Source organism: Nycticebus coucang, chromosome 5 (genome assembly GCF_027406575.1).
Source record: "Nycticebus coucang isolate mNycCou1 chromosome 5, mNycCou1.pri, whole genome shotgun sequence".
NCBI lineage: Eukaryota > Metazoa > Chordata > Mammalia > Primates > Lorisidae > Nycticebus > Nycticebus coucang.
The window spans coordinates 102,130,677-102,152,603 of record NC_069784.1 but is presented as its reverse complement, the minus strand read 5'-3'; the positions used below and the strand labels follow the sequence as shown (position 1 = coordinate 102,152,603).

The 21,927-nt window shown below is 40.0% G+C and overlaps 1 protein-coding gene across 4 annotated transcripts in view; it reads right to left on the bottom strand.

Annotated features, from left to right (window-relative positions):
- TPD52L1 (TPD52 like 1) overlaps positions 1-21,927 on the bottom strand; it is a 108,836-nt gene that overhangs the window by 25,164 nt on the left and 61,745 nt on the right. For all 4 annotated transcript variants that reach the window (XM_053592820.1, XM_053592822.1, XM_053592821.1 and 1 more), the window contains exons 2-3: positions 19,572-19,687; positions 8,912-9,060 (exon numbers count right to left, since the gene is read on the bottom strand). In XM_053592820.1, the coding sequence (XP_053448795.1) occupies positions 8,912-9,060; positions 19,572-19,687 (265 nt within the window). The remainder of the gene's footprint in view (positions 1-8,911; positions 9,061-19,571; positions 19,688-21,927) is intronic.

Here is a 21,927-nt window from a genome sequence, read left to right as displayed (position 1 = left end):
CTTAGGTCAAAAGAAAGAGAAGGGTAAAGTGCAAGGAGGGAGAAACAAGAGGAAAAGAAAGAAGAAAAAAGAAGGAAAGAGAAAAAGAAAAGAAAAAGAAGGAAAGGCGGATGAAAGAAAAGAATTGAAGAACAGGAGAAAATGAGGACAGGAAGAGAGAATCAAAGTGGTAGAATAAATGGTATTGATTGGCATGGTATTAAAGCCATGCCTGTAATTCAAAGATTTTGAGGGTCTGGGTTCCTCAAAATCAGGAGCTCCTTACCAGCCTGAGCAAAGCCAAATTCTTCCTCTGCCAAAAATAGGAAGAGAAAGAAAAGAGAAAAAACAAAAAACAAGAAGGAAAAAAATAAACACAAATAAAATGCAAAATAGAAAAATTCTACTGGACTTCCCAATATTGTCTTCCAAGGGCCAAAAGTAGAATTGCTCCCTACACCATGATCAATTGCTCTCCTTGAGCCAGACTACTGTTATGATCTCCCCTCCAGTCCACAGTCATGCCACCCCAGCACCCAGCAATAAAAGAAAAGATGGGAAAGAAAAGGAATGAAATATAAGAAGAATAGATAATGAAATTAAAAATACAGTTATATCAAATAAAGAAGAGAGAAGGAAAAAGAAAAAGGAAAGAAAGAAGAAAGACCAAAAAAAAAAAAAAAAAGAGGTGATATCTTAGCTGTTACACAAGTGATTTATGTAGAAAAGATGAGGAAAGTAAAAGAGAGAATGAAGAGGAGTGGAATATAGAGAGAGAATAAATGAGGCTAAAATACCATGACTAAAATTCCAGGAGTCCTTGCTCTTGATGAAAGTAAAAATGGAAGTTAAGAATAGAACCAACCAAACAAATTAGCAAAAACAAAACACAACAAAACAAAAAAAGCTCAAATAGCCCAAAACTGTAGCAACCACAGAAACATAAAAGAGAAAAACAATAAAGAATAAAAAAGTAATTAAAAAGACAAAAATACATATGTGTGTGTGTGTGTGTATATATATGTATATATATATCAGAAGGAACCAACTTTATAGCAATATATATGTTGCAATATACCACTGGGACACCAGGTGGTGCTGTGCTTTATTTTAAGAGACTGAAAACACAGCTGGCAACCTCTGTGGTTCTTATTCCTAACTTAGTTGCCTTTGGTAAGCACCGGATTATTTCATCAGCATTCAGATCTTGCTGGGTTGGGATCTTTAAGCTCTCCAGAATCATTCAAGGGCAGATCTCACAGTGTCCCCTGACACCAGTTCCCATGGGGAGTCCCTCAGCTGTCCCAAGAGTGGAGCTCTGATCCTAGCAGGTGGAATTAAGATGGCCGTACTTTAGGCCCCTGCTAAGACTTTCTCACAACATTCCCACAATGGCAGCCACTTGGCCACAGAGACCTTCCCACTATGGGTGTCTCACCAGCCACCAAATTGATGGTAAATCCTCTCCAATCAGTATTCAAGTCTGGTTGCTGTATACTGTTTGAGTCTGCCCATTCTTCTAAGCTTTCCACTCAATGTGCAGCTTCCTTCTCAAACCAAAATCTCCAGAAAGGCTTCCTTCCATCTGGACAGGGGGGAGGTGGGTGGCCAATGCCTATGCTGATAATTACCCATCTAATGAGTCAGATTTCCTCCATTCTGGATCACATGCTGTATCCAGCTAACCACCTTGCTATGCTCCCTGAGCTATGACTCCGTGTAAGGTCCCTGTGCCAGATATGGCTGGGTTCTCTCTTTTGTCCTAGTCATACTAGGAGAACTCAGCTGAAGGACCTTCTGGTCCTCTTCTGGTCATCTTGCTCAGCTCTGCCTTTAGTGTGGTATTAATGACATTTTGTCCCTACCAGGAACAATGCAACTCTATTTCTTTTTTTTTTTTTTGTAGAGACAGAGTCCCACTTTATGGCCCTCGGTAGAGTGCCGTGGCCTCACGCAGCTCACAGCAATCTCCAACTCCTGGGCTTAAGCGATTCTCTTGCCTCAGCCTCCCGAGCAGCTGGGACTACAGGCGCCCGCCACAACGCCCGGCTATTTTTTGGTTGCAGTTTGGCCGGGGCCGGGTTTGAACCCGCCACCCTCGGTATATGGGGCCGGCGCCTTACCGACTGAGCCACAGGCGCCGCCCGCAACTCTATTTCTATACAAAATTTCAGTGTTAAAATTCAGCCATATGGATAGGTTAAGGCAGTGTTAAATATTTTAGAAAAGAAAAGGCATCCAAATCAGAAAAGAGGATGTCAAAACTATCCCTGTTTGCTGGTGATAAAATCTTATATCTAGAAAACCCTAAAGCTCTAACGAAAAACTCCTGCATTTTACAAATAAATTCAGTAAAGTTTTAGGGTATAAAATCAATACACTGAAATCAAAAGCATCCCATGCTCATGAATCTGATGAGATTGGGTGCATTCAGGGTGGTATGGCCGTAGACTCAAAAGTAATACTGTATACCAATAACTATCAGGCCAAGAAGACATCCATTTACAATAGCTAAAAAAAAATAACCCTAGAAATATATTTAACCAAGGAGGTGAATGATCTCTACAAGGAAAACTAGAAAACTGATGAAACAAATTATAGATGACACAAACAAATTGAAAAGCATCCCATGCTCATGAATCAGAAGAATTAATATTGTTAAAATGACCATACTGACCAAAGCAATCTTAGATTCAGTGCAATTCCTATCAAAATACCAACATCATTTTTCGTAGAATTAGAAAAAACAATTCTAAGGTTCATGTGAAACAAAAAAAAAAGAGCCCAAATAGCCAAAACAGTGTTGGGGAAAAAAGAACAATGTTGGAGGCATTATATTGCCTGACTTCAAATTATATTACAAACTATAGTAACCAAAACAGCATGGTATTGATATAAAAATAATCACATTAATCAATGGAATGGAATAAAGACCCCATACTTATAGCCATATACTTGCAACCAATTGACTTTTGATAAAGCCAACAAAAACATGTACTGGGAAACAAACACCCTTTTTAATAGACGATGTTGGAAAAATTAGATTGCCATATGTAGAAGTGTGAAACTAGATCCTTATCTCTCACCATACACAAAAAAGTAACTCAAGATGGATTAAAAACATGAATGTAAGACCCAAAACTACAAAAATGCCAGAAGAAAATGTAGGGAAAACTCTTTTGGACACTAGTCTAAGCAAAGAATTTATGACTAAGACTTCAAAAGCACAGGCAATAAATGACAAAAATAGGCAAATCTGACTTAATTAACCTACAAAGCTTTTTCACATCAAAAGAAATAAACAATAGAGTGAACAGACAACCTTTGGAATGGGAGAAAAAACCTACAAACTCTACATCTGACAAGGGACTAATATGTAGAATTTATAAGGAAGTAAACAACAAAACCCCCAAATAGTCCCATTAAAAAGTGGGATAAGGACACAGTGAAATACTATTCATCTGTAAAAAATAATGAAATCATGTCTTTGTAGCAATGTGGATGGAAATGTGGAGGCCATTACTTTATGTGAAACAACTCAGACACAGAAAGACAAACACCCTGTGTTCTCATTTGTAATTGGGAGCTAAATAATGTGTACACATGGAACAGCGTGTGTGATGATGGACAATGGAGACTTGGAGGTGTGGGGGGAGGTAAGAATGTGGATGTTTTCCTTAAACATCTTAAATAAAGATAGAATTGTTTCAATGTCCTTGGGTTGCTGTCAATTGTGCACTGGGCAGCGGAAAAACTGGGAGTATATGCTTTAGGTCTGTGTGTGTGTGTGTGTGCCTGTCCTCACTTCAGCTACAGATGCACAGCCAGGAATTTCCCATGTGCAGCTTCTAACCCTGGACGACAACCAAGGCCTGAAGGTTTCCTGAAAGGAAATTCATCCTTTCATGTCCTGAAGCAATTCTAGCAAAAACAGTTCTACAGGGACCTGTACTTCCCAACAAAGCTCGATCTGGTATAAACCTTTCTTTGGCAGAGAATTAACTATGATAGCAACAAATATTTATTGAATACTTCATATGTATTAACTCATTTTAAGACTTTATTGGGAATGGGGGGATTGGTTTGTTTGGTGTTTTGTTTTTGTTTTTGTTTTTTTGAGTATAAGTAAGCTTTCTATTTTTCCGTGAAAGACAACAGGGAAATAGGCTTTACTTTTCAGAGACTCGAGTTTGGCTGGAACAGATAGCACGTAAGGTTAGCTGTTTGTCCAACACTCCAATCCTGCCACCTTCCAAGCAAAATAAAAAGCAAGTCTGCAAAATAAAAAGCGTGTCTATTGAATTTCTATGTCACGTCTTCCTAATTTGAAAGTCAGGATTATAATCAAAAGGAGAGAACATATCATCTTCTAAAATGTTTGGACTTAAATAAAGCATTTAAAAGTAAAAATTCATCTTTTTACAAGAAGCTATTTGATAGCATGGATATATTTTCTATCATGAGATTTAAAAGAGCGTATTCCTTTAATGTCAGCATATATCCCCAAAGATACAAAAAAAAAAACCATATAGAGTTATTTTCCTCCAAAGCTTCCCGAAATGTGTTATGAAAACATAAATTTACTACTTGTATCTAGGAAAAAAAAATTGTGTAATAAGATGAAAGCCTAAAGGTAAAAAGAGTGAACAACCATGTGAGAGATTGGATATGCACATCTTTTAAAATTAGGTCTTTAATCTTCTTTCACTCACACTTCTGAATTCAACAGTGCTACAGCAGCTCCTCATAAAAAGAGATAATAATCATTCCTGACCACGATGGCCTGGACGTCTTAGGAGCACAAAATGAAAGAGTAAATAAATCGTAATAAACTAAACTTCAATTTCCAAGGACTGTGCATTTTTTAAAAATGGTGAGCGTGAGGCTTTTATTTCTCTTTATGTAAGATGAAGTTATTAAGTTTTCAAAAAGATTGAATAGTTTAAATTCCTTTTCTCAAATCTTCTGCCCTTTGTTGACCTGCCGTTTGAACTGTGGCACAATGCAGAGGGGTTTATCAGTGGGGAGATTTCAGGGCTCAGCAATGCAGAACACTTATTAAATCTAATAAACGAAGCCTATCAGTTTGTATAGCTCACCACAAAGTTGCATTTCCTCATTCCTACTTCTACCTACAGAAGAGATTCAATTTTTCCACCTTCTCCATCCCCAAACCATCCACCTCCCCCATCTCCTTGAAGCCTAAAGACAACATTAAAAAGGCAGCAGAAAACCAAAAAAGGAAGGGCATTTTTGTGGGTTCTTAGATTCTCTCAAACCTGGACACATAAAAAACTACAAGAACAATGGCAACAACAGCCATGGGCGCAGATGCCCCCTTGCCCTGCTCCTGTATTCCTGGAATCTTTCTATAAAGGATATGATTTCAATCTGCTGTGTAATTATTCCTACTCATTGGGGCCTATTCCAATTTGGATCCTCCTGCAGACAAAAATATACCAAGATCTTTCATTAATGTACCATAGATTTTCATTTCATTATAAATCAAACTAAATAGGTCATGATTGCTTAATCAGTATGCAAAGTATCGCATCTGGGAATCACATACGTCCTTCGACAGCTAAAATTCTTTTTAGTGCTTCAAAATCTGATTCTACTCAACCTAACTCAACCATAGTTCACCATACCCTTACATCAAATTTTTCATCATATGAGGTTAGGTCTCATCCCTCCTGGGAGTCCCATCAATGCTAACAGAGTAGGGGTTTAATTCATTCAGGGGTTTAAATAGATTCTATCATTCCTCCCAACATATGATAAAGACCCTCCCCTTTTCCTCAGCAGCCAAGAAAAAAAGGATGGAGAGAGATCCTTTCCCAAAATTATGTGGTTGATGGACTTAATGCCTTCTGCTTAAGAAAGGGACTGATTCTTTCCTACAAAGGAAAGTTCACTTCCCTCCTAGAGGTTAGAACAGTGTTTTTAACCTTTTTTATATCATGGCACACTTGAACCTATAGTTAAACTTCCACATCACACTTAAATTATGTTGATTAAAAAAAAGTAAAAACAAGAATATACTTACTATGTTTTGAGTGGCTTTCAAAAATAATTTAATTAACTATTTTGAGGATCGTAAGATCCTCTTCATGGTATATCAGTGTACCATGCACACGGACTGAAAATCAGTGGGTCCATGATCATCTATTTTTATTAAATAATCTCCAAGGAAACCTCACTCAGTCATATAGTTTTCAGTACAACTATATGCAGATGAATCCCAATAGCCACATCAGCCTTGAACTTTTCTTCTGCGTTGCCCTCTCAGTGTATAAACTTGTTTGTCTGTTGGGCATTTCAGATGTTGCATCGCCAAAACAGAATTCTGGAGTGTCTCCTCCAGATGTATTTTTCAAGTTCTCTCATAGCAGAGAATAATTATTGCATGCCTAAACTATCAGACACGGTCCTACGGACTTTACAAATACTGAATCATTCAATCCACACACCTATGGCACAGGCATTAATATGACCTCAAGTCTGTAGCCCATGAACCCAGTTACGATGCCATCTCCCGTCACAGTAAATAGCTCCAGCACAAAAGTCACACTTGTTCCTTTTATTTTCCTCATCATCCACTTTCATACCATTTGGCTGCCTCTAAATCCTATCTCTTCTCTGTCCATGACTTTGTCTATAAGACAAACAAATCCCCCAAACTCTCTTCCCAACTAGACTTTAAACCCCATTAGCCTAGGAAGTATATCTGTGCTATTTCCCCAACAAAAAGCTTTACACTAAGTAGACAGCTTGACTGTAAGACCAATTTGTTTTTCAAACATGGAAAGACATAAATACATATTCTACTCTGTGGGAGTTCCTTGAACTTGCCTGATCTAATTCAACATCCCAGGGGGAGAGTGACTTTCTCCTCTCCCTGCCCACCTCTTACCCCGCCCCTGTCAGACCTGGAGCAAACCTGGCACACTCTGCCCTGTATTCCCTTCTTACTGCCTCCCATTCCCTTCAGCAAAGGATAGCCAGAATCCCTGGCCTCCATCTAGTTAGTTTATCCTTGCAGTGTGATTAGGAAGGCCAAGCAGAAAGGGCCTACTGGTTCTCACAACCCAGAGGGAAGTTCAGATCAGTGTGCCCTGGAGCCTCCAGGCCTGGATTTAATGCAGAGGTGATCAGACCCAGGAAATTGGAGATTATTCCGCTTTACACTGTCAACATCATTCACTAGCATTGGCTACCAAAGTAGAAACACAAGAAGCCAAAACTACAGACAGATAAACTTATTTAATTTAGTGCCTATGATCCCTCTTCCTTCTTCATGAGACCATTCAGTATGTCTTTTAAACTGCTGCACATCTGTGTGGGGTTTCTTATTTTCTTCCAAATTGTCACCCATAAGTGGAAAAAGGTTGGTTAGCCTCTGGAGGGAAAGTGATGGGCTCCCTGGCTCCATGTCACCCTACTTTGGCTTATGCCGTGAGCCTATCTGAAAGAGTCCTTCTGGTGTACAGTTGGGCCATGTTTAAGGGCAGAGAAACATTCTCCTTCACATGGAAACTAAGGAGCCAGGTTGGAGAGGCACCAGGCTCCTTTTAGCTCCAACTCCTTATATACAGAGAATGTTTACACAGGAGCAAACAGTCTTAAATCTTAGTCCTTAGGAACCAGCAGGCAAAGGTGGCAGCTGGCAAAACTGAAATAATCATTGTTGATCATGAGTACCTCTTCCTACTAGCAGGCCTCTGTACCTGGGAGAAAAGTCCCACAAAGAGAAAAACTTACTCCTACTTATGTATTAGGAATCCAGTATCTTTATCTTCCAGTGGGAGATACTAGGGAAAAAAATACAGAATTCAAAGATGAAAATTGCTTGATGGTGGAATTTAAGACTGAAGTTACAGCTGAAGATAGGGAGTTTCTGTGATTTCCCCATAAGTCCCCTACCCCTAACAGACAAAAAGAAAATTCATATCACATACGTGGGTACCTTGTTCCCTTGGATACAAGACCACTTGGCAAGCAAAACATTTTAAATCATGAGAAAAGTAACACCACAGTTAAATATTCATATAACTTAAAAAATCTGATAAAAGTGTGATTGTAGAATAAGCAAGGTTATTCTGTACCTTGCCTAACACAGGATAAGAAGATAATAATAGCAAGGCCAAAGCTGTTGGTCTAAACTCAGCCCTAAGTATTTCATAGAGTAGTGAGGATGAAAGGCATATACCGAAACATGAGAGGGATGAGGGTTTTTTTAAAACTTAATTGCTGGGCAGCGCCTGTGGCTCACTGAGTAGGGCACCAGCCCCATATGCGGAGGGTGGCGGGTTTAAACCCAGCCCTGGCCAAACTGCAACAAAAACATAGCCGGGCGTTGCGGCGGGCACCTGTAGTCCCAGCTGCTCGGGAGGCTGAGGCAAGAGAATCGTGTAAGCCCAAGAGTTAGAGGTTGCTGTGAGCCGTGTGATGCCATGGCACTCTACCCGAGGGTGGTACAGTGAGTCTCTGTCTCTACAAAAAAATAAAAATAAAAAAAAACTCAATTGCTAACACTCAGTACTAAAACTACCAACCATATGTTGAAAGACACTCAACATACGTAGCAAGTGTCAAGTATGCAGAGAAAAAAAATACCTGCCCACTCATAATTTTTATGAAAAAAATGTAAAGAAAAAATCTACATAATCAATGTTTAAAGCATATAATGAGAGAAAATGTTTAAGCCATAAAACCCCATGCAGGTAATCTGAGTGAAAATAGAGTTTGATTCTGTTTCACATGCAATGTATTTCTTTGTTTTGCTTCTGGAGAAAAAATTTTTTTCCCTAGCTACAAGTTCCAAATCAGCCTTTCAGGAGAAGAAAAAAAAAAAAAAAAAACAGAAGAGAAGAGAAGAGTGCAGAGACAGCGGGCCGAGCGCATTCTAAACTTTGGATCATGTCATACTCACGCAGTGGAAGTCTGCATGTCATGCCAGCTTTTGCTGAAGTTCTGTTTTAATTCATTCATCAGGTTCATGCCGAGTTTTTGCTTTATCTCAACCAGATGCCTTTCTTTCGCTGACAAAACTTGCCGCAAAGTTGTAATTTCGTCTTCTAGCTATAGATGAAAGGGAAAATGGTGAGAAAAATGTCAGACCAGATGTAAAGTACATTTCCAAAAGCTCTGGGTATCCCAGGGCAGCCTCTAAGTCCTGTATTTACAAAGTATGATGCTTAGCTATACCAAATACAACCTATACAGATAACAGTCAACTCTAATAGCCGAAGTTGTGGCGGGCGCCTGTAGTCCCAGCTACTCGGGAGCCTGAGGCAAGAGAATCGCTTAAGCCCAGGAGTTGGAGGTTGCTGTGAGCTGTGTGAGGCCACGGCACTCTACCAAGGGCCATAAAGTGAGACTCTGTCTCTACAAAAACAAAAAAACAAAAAACAAACAAACAAAAAAACTCTAATATCTAAAAATAAAAATTGATTTTTTAGTTTTGGTGATTATAAAAGTAATTCACACTGCTTGTAAAAAATTCAGATTGCACAGCAAAATATAAACCAGAAAATAAAAATCACCTGTAACCTACTAGGAAATAGCCACCACTTATTTTTTATTTGTTTTTTAAATTTGTCTCTAACCTTCTAGATGTTTTTCTAAAGTTGTAAGTAGATACAATTTTTGGATAAAAACTGGCTTTGCACTGTACTGGCTTTGTAAAGCACCTTCTTTCCAAGTGTTACTCGTCAGTGTTACTTATGTTTTGCCAACCAGATACGCTTGCATTGGTGTAGGAATGGGTTTAGCAGATGATGTGATTTTGACAAGCCAGTGCCTTAAGGAAGGGAGGTACGAGGGAGTAGAACAGTGATCCTCAACCTTTTTTTGGCACCAGGGATCAGTTTCATGGAAGAAGATTCCCACAGATGGGGGTACAGGGGGGCTGAATCCAACATGAGGCAGCGCTCAGGCGGTAAAGTGAGCAATGGGAAGCAGCCGTCAATACAGATGAAGCTTTGCTTGCCGGCTGCTCACCTCCTGCTGTGCAGCCCAGTTCCCAACAGGCCATGGACCAGTACTGGGCCACAGCCCAGAGGTCGTGGACCACGACAGTAGAGGATATATGTAAGAGAGAGATTTGCTTTTTCTTTTCACTAGTTTTATTGATGCACAATGGACATACCATAAACTACACACATTTAAAGTATGTAATTTGTAAGTTTTGACATCTGTAACCACCTGTGAAATCATCATCACAATCAAGGCAGTGAACATATCTATCACCTCCTAGTGGCTCTTTTAATTCCTCCCTTTCTCTTCGTTCCTCTCCCATCCTGCCCTCATCAGGCGGCACTGACCTTTCTTTCACTAGGATTTAGTTTGCATTTCCTAGAATTTTATACAAATTGAATCATAGAGTACATACTCGTTTTTGCCTGGCTTTGTTCACTCAGCATCATTCTTTGAGATTCATCCATATTGCTGCATTATCAGTGATCCTTCATTTATATTTATGTGTTTAATTATTTTTTGCAGACTAAAAATCCACTGTATGAATATACTACAGTTTGTTGTTTATTCACCTGTTGAAGTGAGGCAGGAGTGTAAAAAGCAGAGCTAAAGATCTGGCCACTCTGTATAAGCATTAGCCGGTCTATAACGCTCTTACTGTAGCAGCTGTGTCTGTTATCTGTGTATCTTTCCCTTGGTATGCGCTGGGCCTAGATAGTAACCTTGTAACTTCCTTAACCTTCCCTCACCTCTGCAGACAGGTAGCCCGCCCGGTGTCAAGGGCGCGGGCCAACCTGACCTTCCCTTGAGTCCCGAGACTTTCACGTTTGTCACGTCCCTCACATCTTTTGTGACTCTCATGTGCACCCTAGCCCTAAAAACTGTATAAAAGAAAGGTAAGAGATCAAGTCGGTGGGCTCGGTTTTTGAGACACAAGTCTGCTGAGACCCCCGGCTGGAATAAACTCGCTGCTTCCTCTATCAACTGGTGCCTGGAGTCTTCTGTCTGCGTCGGTTTTCTTGCTACAGAAGGACATTTGGGTTTGGCTAAGTCAAATAAAGTTCCTGCAAACAAACATGTGCAGGGCTTTGTATGGACCTATTTCCTCTTTCCCCAGTGCGTCAAGAAAAAAAGCAGATCTCTTCAGCAATATAATGCTGCTCTTGCAAATGTAATTTCTAACAAAGGAGTTCTGTAAAATATCCAAAGTTTAGAAAGTGGTGTTATATGCTCTGAAAGTAAATCTGATAAACCACAAATACTTTGATTTTAATTGGTCATTATACTCTGTAATGCATTACCCTAGTAATCTGCTTAAATTTACATCTTTGTTTTCCAAAAAGTTCAAATAGTTGTGACTTTTCTTTGTTAAACCAGAAAAGACTTATTAGAACTCCCTTAGGCTCCCACATGCACGAAGGTCATAAAAGTAAGCCACTTAACCAGATTTCTTAAAAAGAAAAAAAAAAAAAAAAGGCCAGGCTGGGTGCAGTGGCTCAAGCCTATAATCCTGGTACTCTGGAAGGCCACGGCAGGTGGATTACTTGAGCTCAGGAGTTCAAGACCAGCTTGAGAAAAAGTGAGACCCCCATCTCTACTAAAAATAGACAAACTAGAGCTGTGTGGTGGCACAGGCCTGTAGTCCCAGTTAGTCAGGAGCCTGAGACAAGAGGAATTCTTGAGCCCAGGAGTTTGAGGTTGCTGTGAGCTACGATGACACCATTCTCACTCTACCTAGGGTGAGAGAGTAAGACTCTGTTTCAAAAAAAAAAATTAAAAATAAAGGGCAGCTAAGTTTCATTCAAATTCAAAGTATCACTCTATTTCTTCTTTTTTTTTTTTTTTTTTGTAGAGACAGAGTCTCACTGTACCGCCCTCGGTAGAGTGCTGTGGCATCAGACGGCTCACAGCAACCTCTAACTCCTGGGCTTACGCGATTCTCTTGCCTCAGCCTCCCAAGCAGCTGGGACTACAGGCGCCTGCCACAACGCCCGGCTATTTTTTGGTTGCAGTTTGGCCAGGGCTGGGTTTGAACCCACCACCCTCGGCATATGGGGCCGACACCCTACTCACTGAGCCACAGGCGCCGCCCGTATCACTCTATTTCTGACCACAAACTATTAATATATACCAACGCTGTCAGTCATCTTGCAAATGTGTTCTCTGGGTCACAAGAGACACAGCTGCCAGATAAGCTGCGGGAGAAAGGTGTCTGCCTATGTAAAAAAACAAACAAAAAAAAACAGTCTTTTACTAAACCAAGGAAGATTTTGCCCCAATTATAAATAGACAGGAACAATATCGTAAACCTTTATATCTACCAATAATCACTTAAGCAAAACAGGCCAAAATACCAAACCATAAGCATTTGAAATACCACAGTAAGAGAAAACAGTATTATAGGGGTTTTACTATCTGTAAAATGTCCTGGTAATTTAACATTATTTCTTTATATTCATGAAACATTGTTTATATGTTCATAAAAATCCTTCCAAAATCTAAAATGAATTCCACTTCTATAAGCCTGGGGGAATCACTAGAACCCTGACTTTTCTTGATGACCAAATGTCTTTGGAACGCACACATATGCTGATTATGTAAAAGGAGCAGACTCTGAGACCACCAAAGGGAAAATGCTCTTGGCCTCACCATTAGCTGTGAACACACTGTGACTGTAAATTAATGTCCTCTACTCTTGTTGTCATGTCATATTCCACTTTTTCATCTGTGTCAATCTGTTGCTTAATGTTTCCCATGGTTGTATCTCTTACTTTTCTATCACAGAAAACGTTTGGGCTTCATGTCAGTCTTTAATTCTCTATTTGAGAGACCTTTCCTCCTTTCTTTCACTGAGAGTAAGTGAAATTACTAGGAGTCTGGTTTTTTGATACATTCAGATTCCCATAGTTTCACCATGTAATAAAAAGAATGGGAAATACTTTAACTTGGAGAAATAAATTGCAGATGTACAAAAGGAAAAAGAGGCTTAAACATCCAAATATTCTCAACCTCATGACCGTGGACACCCAAAATGTATTCAAAATCATGGGAGGGCTGTGGGTTATTATTAGTTATCTGAGGGGGAGTGAGTAAAGGATCCACAGTTTTTATTAGATTTTTAATAAAATTTAGACCCCCCCCAAAAGTAATTTAGAGAATCACTGAAGTGACAATTTACCAAATATCCTCCTAAAGAAAGAAACATGAAGTCCACATTTAATAATTTAAAAATACAGATACATCTTAAAAGGCATTTGTAGGGAAGAGACCTCCATGAACTCAGTTATTTAGTCGAGTCTATTCTCAGTTTTGATAATAAAATTCTAACCAATTCAATAAAACGTATTTCTCACAGATTTCAGCGTATTTATAGGAGGCCTAATATACACACTCCAAAATCTATTAAGAAAACCCCAGAAGTTAGAAAAACAATCTTAAATTACAATAACTTGCAAGATTTAAAATGGCCAATCATGTCTCTTCCTATGGAGCTAAGAATCTTGCTGTGCCAACAAAAAGGTCTTTAATTGCAAATACTTTTCCTACTGACAAGGGCGAAATTCAAAGCCCATTTGACTAATAAGATGTTCTGGTCTAGTTATATTAGTTGTTCTCAACTTCCCTTTACTTGAGTTGCCCAGAGAGCATATTTAAAATGCAGACTCCCAGGTGTATGCTTCTTTTTCAATGCCCTGAGCGTCTAACATCTTAAATTTGGGGGTCCAGACTATACAATTATTCAACGAGCACCCTGGGATATTCTAAGGCAAGTAGTATAGAAACTCTCTATTGTAAGTACTTCCGTCAGTCATATCAAATTTGGAATGAGATAGAGTATAAGGAAATCACATTAATTAATTAAAGTATCTAGTAAGTTCTTTTTTTCTTTTTGGAGACAGAGTCTCACTTTGTCACCCTCGGTAGTGCCGTAGCATCACAACTCATGACAACTTCAAACTCCTGGGCTCAAGCAATTCTCTTGCCTCAGCCTCCTGAGTAGCTGGGACTATAGGCGCCCGCCACAACACCTGGCTAGTTTTAGAGATGGGGTCTCACTCTTGCTCAGGCTGATCTCGAACCTGTGAGCTCAAGCAATCCACTCACCTTGGCCTCCTAGGGTGCTAGGATTACAGGCATGAGCCACCAGTAACTTCTTTCTCTTTTGATTTTTTCTTTTTTTTTTTAATTAAGATTCCACTTAATAAAGCATTGACCCTTTTAATTTTAAATTAAATTATTTCTTCATTACAAACTAATAATCTAGTTCTTTTGCTGTCTGACTCCCTGGAAGATCTCCTTACAGAATAAATATTTATGCCCAAGATGAGATGTTTAAACTTGATTATTTAAATATGAATTAATAGGAAAATATAACAAGTGTTTGTAAAGATGTGGAAGAACCAGAACTTTTGGACATTGCTGATGCGAGTGTAAAACAGTTCAGTCACTGTGAAAAATAGTCTGGCGATTTCTCAAAGAGTTAAGCACAGAATTACCATATCACACAGCAGTCCCGCTCTTAAGTATATACACCAAAGAATTGAACGCAGGATCTTAAACACATGTTCATAGCAGCACTATTCACAGTAGCCAAAAAGTGAAAATAGCCCATATGTCTATCAAGAAATGAACGGAATTGTATATAAATAAAGTAGAATACTATTCAGCCATGAAAAGGAAGGGAGTACTGACAGCTGCTATCACATAGACAAATCTCGAAAACATCAGGGTAAATGAAAGAAGCCAGACACAAAGGGTCACATATTGCCTGATCCCATCTATATGAAACATGCAGAATAGGGAAATCTGTAGAGACAGAATCCAAACCGGGTGTCCCAGAAGGGGAAGTGGGAAGCAACTGCTTACTGAGCCCAAGGTTTCCTTTCAGGGTGATGAAACATGCCATGACTAGGTGGAGGTGGTGGTTACACAATGCGGTGACTGAATGCAACACAGGACTAAATGCTACCAATTGTTTACTTTAAAATAGGGAATTTTATCTTCTATAAATTTACCTCAATATAAAATGGAAAAAATTTGAATCAAATAATCTGAATTAGCTGACAATTTAGCTTCAATATGGAATTTCTGTCATAAGATTGAAAATTTATTTTTCTATTGCTATTTTATCTGCAAGAGTACACAAAAGTTTAAACTGAAACCCAGAAGAAAAGAAAACTTTCATAAACTCTGAATCAACAGGATGAGGTTTGGATGTGGGTCTCTTGTGCTGATTGCTTCAAGGCTTGCCTCTACTTCTGCCCACACCTGCCTTTGGCTGAGGGAACTAAGAGTAAAATGCATGCCCTATCTGGGAAGGGCATGACCATAGCACCCGCGGGTTACGAACACATTAGCTGTTCACTAGCTCAGACAAGAAAGAAGGAAGGTCTTGAGGAAGCAGCTGAGAGAGGCCCGGAGCCTAAGGCATTTCTTTGCAAGTCTAAGACACAGATAGCTGGAAGGCACTGTGAGCTCTTCCTAGGGAACCACACACCAAAGGCAGTGGGAAGGGCCAGCAGAGGGGTTAGGGGAACTTGAAAACAGCCTCTGCCTACTTGATAGTGCTGGCTGGTACTTTTCCTATTCCTGTTGATGCCTATTTTTCTTAGTCATTTTATCTAGGGGACATTGGCAGTATTTGATGGTTATATAATCACAAATTTACAGGAGTCATGCCAACACTTCATCCTTTTCAAAAGCCAAGACACATTATGGAATGCTAAGTGTGCAATGCAGCTTGGTGAAATTAAAGTGGGAGGGGGAGGATAGCAGCACAGAATTACTGAGCAAGTTTATGCAAAGAGAAAGAGAGCGAGAGACTGAGGATAGAATATGTGTGTAAAGACTTCAGAAAAGATTTCAGGAGCATCTGATAATAAGACTAATGAGAATAAATATGTGAAACAAAATAGAAATTCTTTGTACAGTGTGGATATAAAGTTCTTGTGCAATTTAAAGTTACAACTATTTTAAATTACACACGAACTTTATGTCCACCCTGTATAGTGATAAGGTTTGTAAAAAAGTAAATTCTACTTTTGGCATTTATAAATATAAATGTTTGTTTCAGCCATAGAAAGAATACAAGTTAATTATAAACATTAATTGCACACCTTCTGTGCACAAATCACTGCAGCAGATCAGAGGTGATACTGGCTTCACATTGGAGGAACTTTTAAGAACAAACATATTGTATGACCACAATGATAGATTTATGTTAAAAGAGATTCTTCTTTTAAAATGCTGAATTTGTCCCAGATGTAAACTGTTTAGACATTATTTGCTTATTTTATGTCTCCCGTCAAAAGGAGATGTCTTCCTACTGCCAGCACTTGGTAAGCACAGAAAAATATGGTGGCTTTGGAGTTATGAGACCAGCCTGAATCTACAGACATCCACACGGGAATGAATATTAAAACAGGGCGGGATGGCCGGGCGAGGTGGCTCATGCCTGTAATCCTAACACGGGGAGGCCGAGGCGGATGGATTACTTGATCTCGGGAGTTTGAGATCAGCCTGAGTTAGAGTGAGATCCTGTTTTTACTACAAATAGTAAAACTAGCTGGGTGCAGTGGCGGGCTTCAGTAGTTCCAGCTACTGAAGCAAGAGTATCACTTGAGCCCAAGAGTTAGAGATTGCTGTGAGCTATGACACCACAGCACTCTATATGCACGGCAACAGAGTGAGACTCTATCTCAAAAAACAAAAACAAACAAACAAAAAACAGGGATCAGGCAGAGGGGAGAGAGGAAAGGTGGTGGCAGGAGGGGCAGCCCCAACACAGCCCAAAGGCAATAGGAATTGATGAGAAAACCAGGAAGAGGGACCACACAGGAGGCCAGACGTCTGGCACACCCAGGACTCCTTTTCAGCAAAGCAGTCGGAGATCGGAAGTCCCTGGGCACAAAGGTTGTGTCACAGCCACAATTGAGTGCCGACTCTGAGGCAGTCATCTAGGAGGCTGGCCTCTGAGGTGGCTTGGTACCCACTAGGATCTTCTCTCAGGCAGAGAGGAGTCGCTTGCTCTCAGGAGCCCAGGAAGGATGTCTGCGGGGAGGTGCGACAGGGGAGCTCACCCCATAAAGCGGTGATTTTCAACCCATGTGCTGTGTCTGTCTGGTGTGCTATGAGAGGATCTTAGGTGTGCCGTGAAAATTTTTAAAGACCATTAATTAAATTATTTTCAAAAGAAGTTCAAAGCACAGTAAGTATAATCTTTTTTACTCTTTTTTTGATCAACATAATTTAATTGTGCTGCGGAAGTTTAACTACAGGTTCCAGTGTGCTGGGAGATTTTAAAAGGTTGAGAAACCCTGCTCTAAACAATGTCGCGGTTTTTCATAAGACCAGTGGTGAAACCCTGAGATGGCTGTGTGTGTGTCCTTGTTGTGACTAAATGCTGGTGGTGGAGGTAACATCTGAATGCATCTGTGACGTGAAAGAGCCTGGTCTGCTGTGTATGCACACGCGGGCACACACGCAGTCCGGAAAGGATAGGAAAAGCAGATTTAAGGACAGAATGGGCGTAAGGCAGAGAGGGCTGAGGTAGAGAAAAGGAAAGGGAAACGTGAAGAAGAAAAACTGCAAAGATACACTTTATCCACCTTCCCCTGGGCCTGGGCTGACAACGGCGCCCTTGTCCCACTGGAAACCTTGACGCTCCCATTGGCAGCAGGTGGTAAGGCTTCATTTCTGAAGAACCCAGGCATAAAAGCCAGGAAGCATGGAGCCTAAGGCAATCTGAAGGATGAAGGCATGGATCCCAGTACCTTGAACACATTCACGGAGAGTCTTGTGTTACTTCTAGAAGTCAGGCTCAAAGAGTCACAGGAATAAAGCGTGTTGGAAGCTTATTACAGTGGCCAAATGAGATAGGAATTTCTGAACATAGTTTATATGTTTACCTTTTTTTAATTGTGAATATATTACATGCTGATTGTAGAACCTTTAGGAAATATAGAATGCACAAAAATCAAACCTACATTGATATGGTGTATTATGTATATCCTTGTAATCCCAGAACCCAGAAAAGTCTAGGCATTTGTTAGCAGTTGGTCTGTTACAGAAATTGTACCTGATTTTAAACCAGCACTATCCCTGCAAAGGAGCAAAGTTTTAGCTTAGAGCCAGGTAGACTATACCAGGACATAACTTTTGGATGCAGCAGTTCATATGAATAGGTCATGAACCAGAATTTCAGGCCTTGAGAAAACGTGGACTTTGTTACCCGTTAAGGCTGACTTTGGCCTGTGCCCCCTGGTACGTGTGGCCTATCAGTGGTCACAGACAGACCTGGCTAAAGACCCAGGATATTTGATTTGAGGCACTGTGCTTACTGAAATCATTTCTGGTTGTACCAGAGGAACAAAATGCTCTTTTATTTTAAAATGAAATTATTTTAGAGTGTGTCTTGAAAAAGCACCTGAAAAGTCTTTAATATTTTTATGAGTTGTCATAGACACACACATTCAGAATGTTAGAATTACAAGAGTCCAGAGTAGACTAAGAGGGGAGAAGGTAAGGTGGAGCTCAAAGCTGTATGCTTAGCCTGTGCCAAGGCCAGCACAGGAAGGCAAAGCCTTGTTTCTGCCCACAAGCCAGGACAACAGAAGGGCAGGGAGTGGTGGCCTCTGCTTTTTTGGCTCTAAGGTTTCATCCTACTTGAGGAGCACTTTCTCCAGCCTTCCCCAGCTAGAAAGGAATGGCTGCTCAGGGAAGTGTCCGAGGGTTGGTGGGTACTTCAAACAAAAGGCTTGAACAAAGACTTATATTCACAATGAGCACAGCATCCTCTTCCTCTCTAAGTCCAGATTCCCACAACTGCACAAGGCCTAATTAAGCTTCAATTAGTCAATCGTAGAACTTTCCTCTCTACCCTTAGAGCTTTGTTTCTGTGATTAACTTTTTCTTTAAAAAAAATCATTTCAAAGTATTTGTTGAGCTAAGTGACTGCCCTAAAACCAGAACTGCTCTTAAAAAGGAGCTTGCAGGCCGGGCGCAGTGGCTCACGCCTATAACCCTACCACTCAGGGAGCCGGGCGGTGGGTGGATTGTCTGAGCTCAGGAGTTCGAGACCAGCCTGAACAAGAGTGAGACCCCTGTCTCTAAAAATAAAAGAGACACTTTTATTGTGGTGTGCACTTGTAGTCCCAGCTACTTGGGAGGCTGAGGGAAGAGGGTCTCTTGTACCCAAGAGTTTGAGGTTGCTGTGAAGTATGACGCCACAGCACTCTACCAGGGCCAAGTAAGTGAGACTCCTTATCAACAGCAACAACAACAAAAAGGAGCTTGCACCCATACCATGGTCTTAAACTAATTACATCAGCTTTGTAAGTGGATTATTATTTCTAGAGTATTCTAGTATAAAAAAGAACAAGAAGCGCATATTTAAAACTAATTATTGTTGCTTAAGCAGCACACATTCATTTTTCCACACCAATAGGTAAAGGACAATTAGCATTAGAAAAATACCTTGGGAAAAAATGAATCATCTTGCAATGCAGTCATTTATAAATTTTATTAAATGAAAGACAACATAATTGCAACATGGGACTTATGGCAAACTAACAATAACTCCCAAGATCCAGAGATAGGAAAGACTATAAACATACCTGCACTAATTCTGCCTTTAACTCTTCCTTTTCCTCCTCAGAAAGTATGCTAGAGAAGTCAGCGCTGGCTACGGCGTCTTCATCTCTTTCTTGCAAAGGTTCAGTCTCCAGCAAACCTTGAGGCAAAATTGACAGAACAGAATGCAATTTTTAAAATGAATTTAGCCAACTTCTGTTTCATAGCCTGAAGGATTAGATATGCTGACGGACCCTCCCTCTGAAAAATAACCACAAGTTTCAGAAAAGACAAAAATCGTCCTAAATGCCTCATGAGCTCAGAGAAGGCAAGAATGCTAAGACGCCAAACAACTAAGTGGAAGTGGGAGGCCAGAGACGTAATCAAAGCTTTCGTGACCACAGGGTGAATTCCAGCTCTGATTTCCACTGTCTCATCAGGTGTAAGGGGGCAGAGGTCAAAGTCCAGGGCCCACCCATTCACCCTGAGAGTCAGGTGAACTAGAAATTTAAATACCTTCTGTTTCCCACACAGGGGTCTGCAGGGCACTGAATGGATGGAGAAAAGAATCCTCCCCTAAGAATTCACGACCATAAGTGGGACTGCACATAACCTGCCAACTTGAATGCATGCTGCCTCGCTGGTCCAAAACAACCTTGAGGTCAGAATTTAATATATGAAGGTCTTTTTCAGCTTCTCTTTGGATGTGGTAAGAGCCAGAACTTGGTGCGGCTGTGGCTGTGAGGAAACATCATGGATGAACCGAGTCTGGTAGAGGAAAACATGCAACCTGCCTGGGCTCTGGCTGCCATCCTTGTGTGCCAGCCTAACCCAGAATAGTTCAAATTCTACATTGTTCTGTGAGATAAGAGCTTTATTATTTTAAATATAAAGAATTTCCCCTCAGCATCTGGCTAGCGCAAATGCCTGTGTTCTCTGAAGGACCCAGGGAACAGGCCACGCATACGTGGAAACTTCCTTTCTGACATGATGCTGGGGGCATTTATACCTCTGCAGGGAAAGGAAGGCCTTTTAATAAATTACATTGAAACAAACAGTTATTTCTATACACAAAATTGTCTTGGACACCTTCATACAATGCATAGGGACAAAACTATAAACATTTTAAAAGATAACCTAGAAGTTTATGTCTAGGACGTCTGTATAGGAAAAGTATTTTTTTTTTTAACAAGATAAAAAGGGCAAACCATGAAAGAAAGGTTGGGTTTATGATAAAGAATGTCTCTTCATCAAACACACTACCTGGAAAATAAAAAGCCAAACCACTGATTCAAAGAAGATATCTCTCACACATAGAACAAACAAAAGATTTGTTCTCAGAATATATAGAATTTCTACAAACCAATTTAGAAAAGAAATAATCCAATAGACACATGGGGCAAAGACCCAAACAGATTCTTTGCGGGGAGAAATCACAAAGGGTCCATATACCTTAGAAAACATGCTCAACTTCATTAATGTTCAGGGAAATACAAATTAAATCATTTCACACTCACTGGATTAGCAGAAAGTTAAAAAGTGAGTGTGACATTATTGAATGCTGGTGACAATGTGGACGATAAAAACTCATACTCTGCTAACAAGAATATAAACAGGTGCAAATAATTTTGAAAATAATCTAGTATTATTTATTGAAGTTGAACATTCCCATACTCTAGAACCCAGCAATTCCACTATAGACACCAGACACATTATCTGCAAGCATCAGACCTCACATAGGAGCATCAGAGGTCACTGATAATAACTTTCACAGTAGCAACAAACTGTAAGGCACCCAAAAGTTCATAAACAAGACCACACTAAGTATATTGTGGGGGTGCCCTTACCCTACAAAGGCTTTGCAAGAGAGAAATGAGCGAACTTCAGCCCTATAGAGACAAAGCTCAGAAACATGATACTGGGTAAAAAAACACAAGTCGCAGAAGAGTAATAAAGTATAATTCCATTTAGATGAAGTCCAAAGGCTATAAAACTAAATGAAATATTATTTAGGAATGAAAACTATTTTAAAAATCAAGCAATGTTAAAAAATTCAGGCGTGTGATTTTTCTTTGAGAAGGAAGGGAGGGAGGGAGATGGGAACAACAGAAACCCGCTTGGTTACCCCAGAGGATTAATGGCAATGCTTCATTTCTGGGGCTGACTTTCCGTGCATGAGTATTTTCTGCACTTTTGCCCTTATTTTGTAAATAAATATACAAAATACCCTGCCACTAGAATGTTTTTATTTATTACCATTTAACAAAACAGTTAAAAAAATTATTTTGTCTAAAGTTAACAGAGAAAAGTAAACAATGATCCTATAAAGTCAGGTAAAGCGAGTAAAAATATGGCACAAGCCTGGATAGTTCTGAAGCTGGTCCTACTCTTGAGGCTATC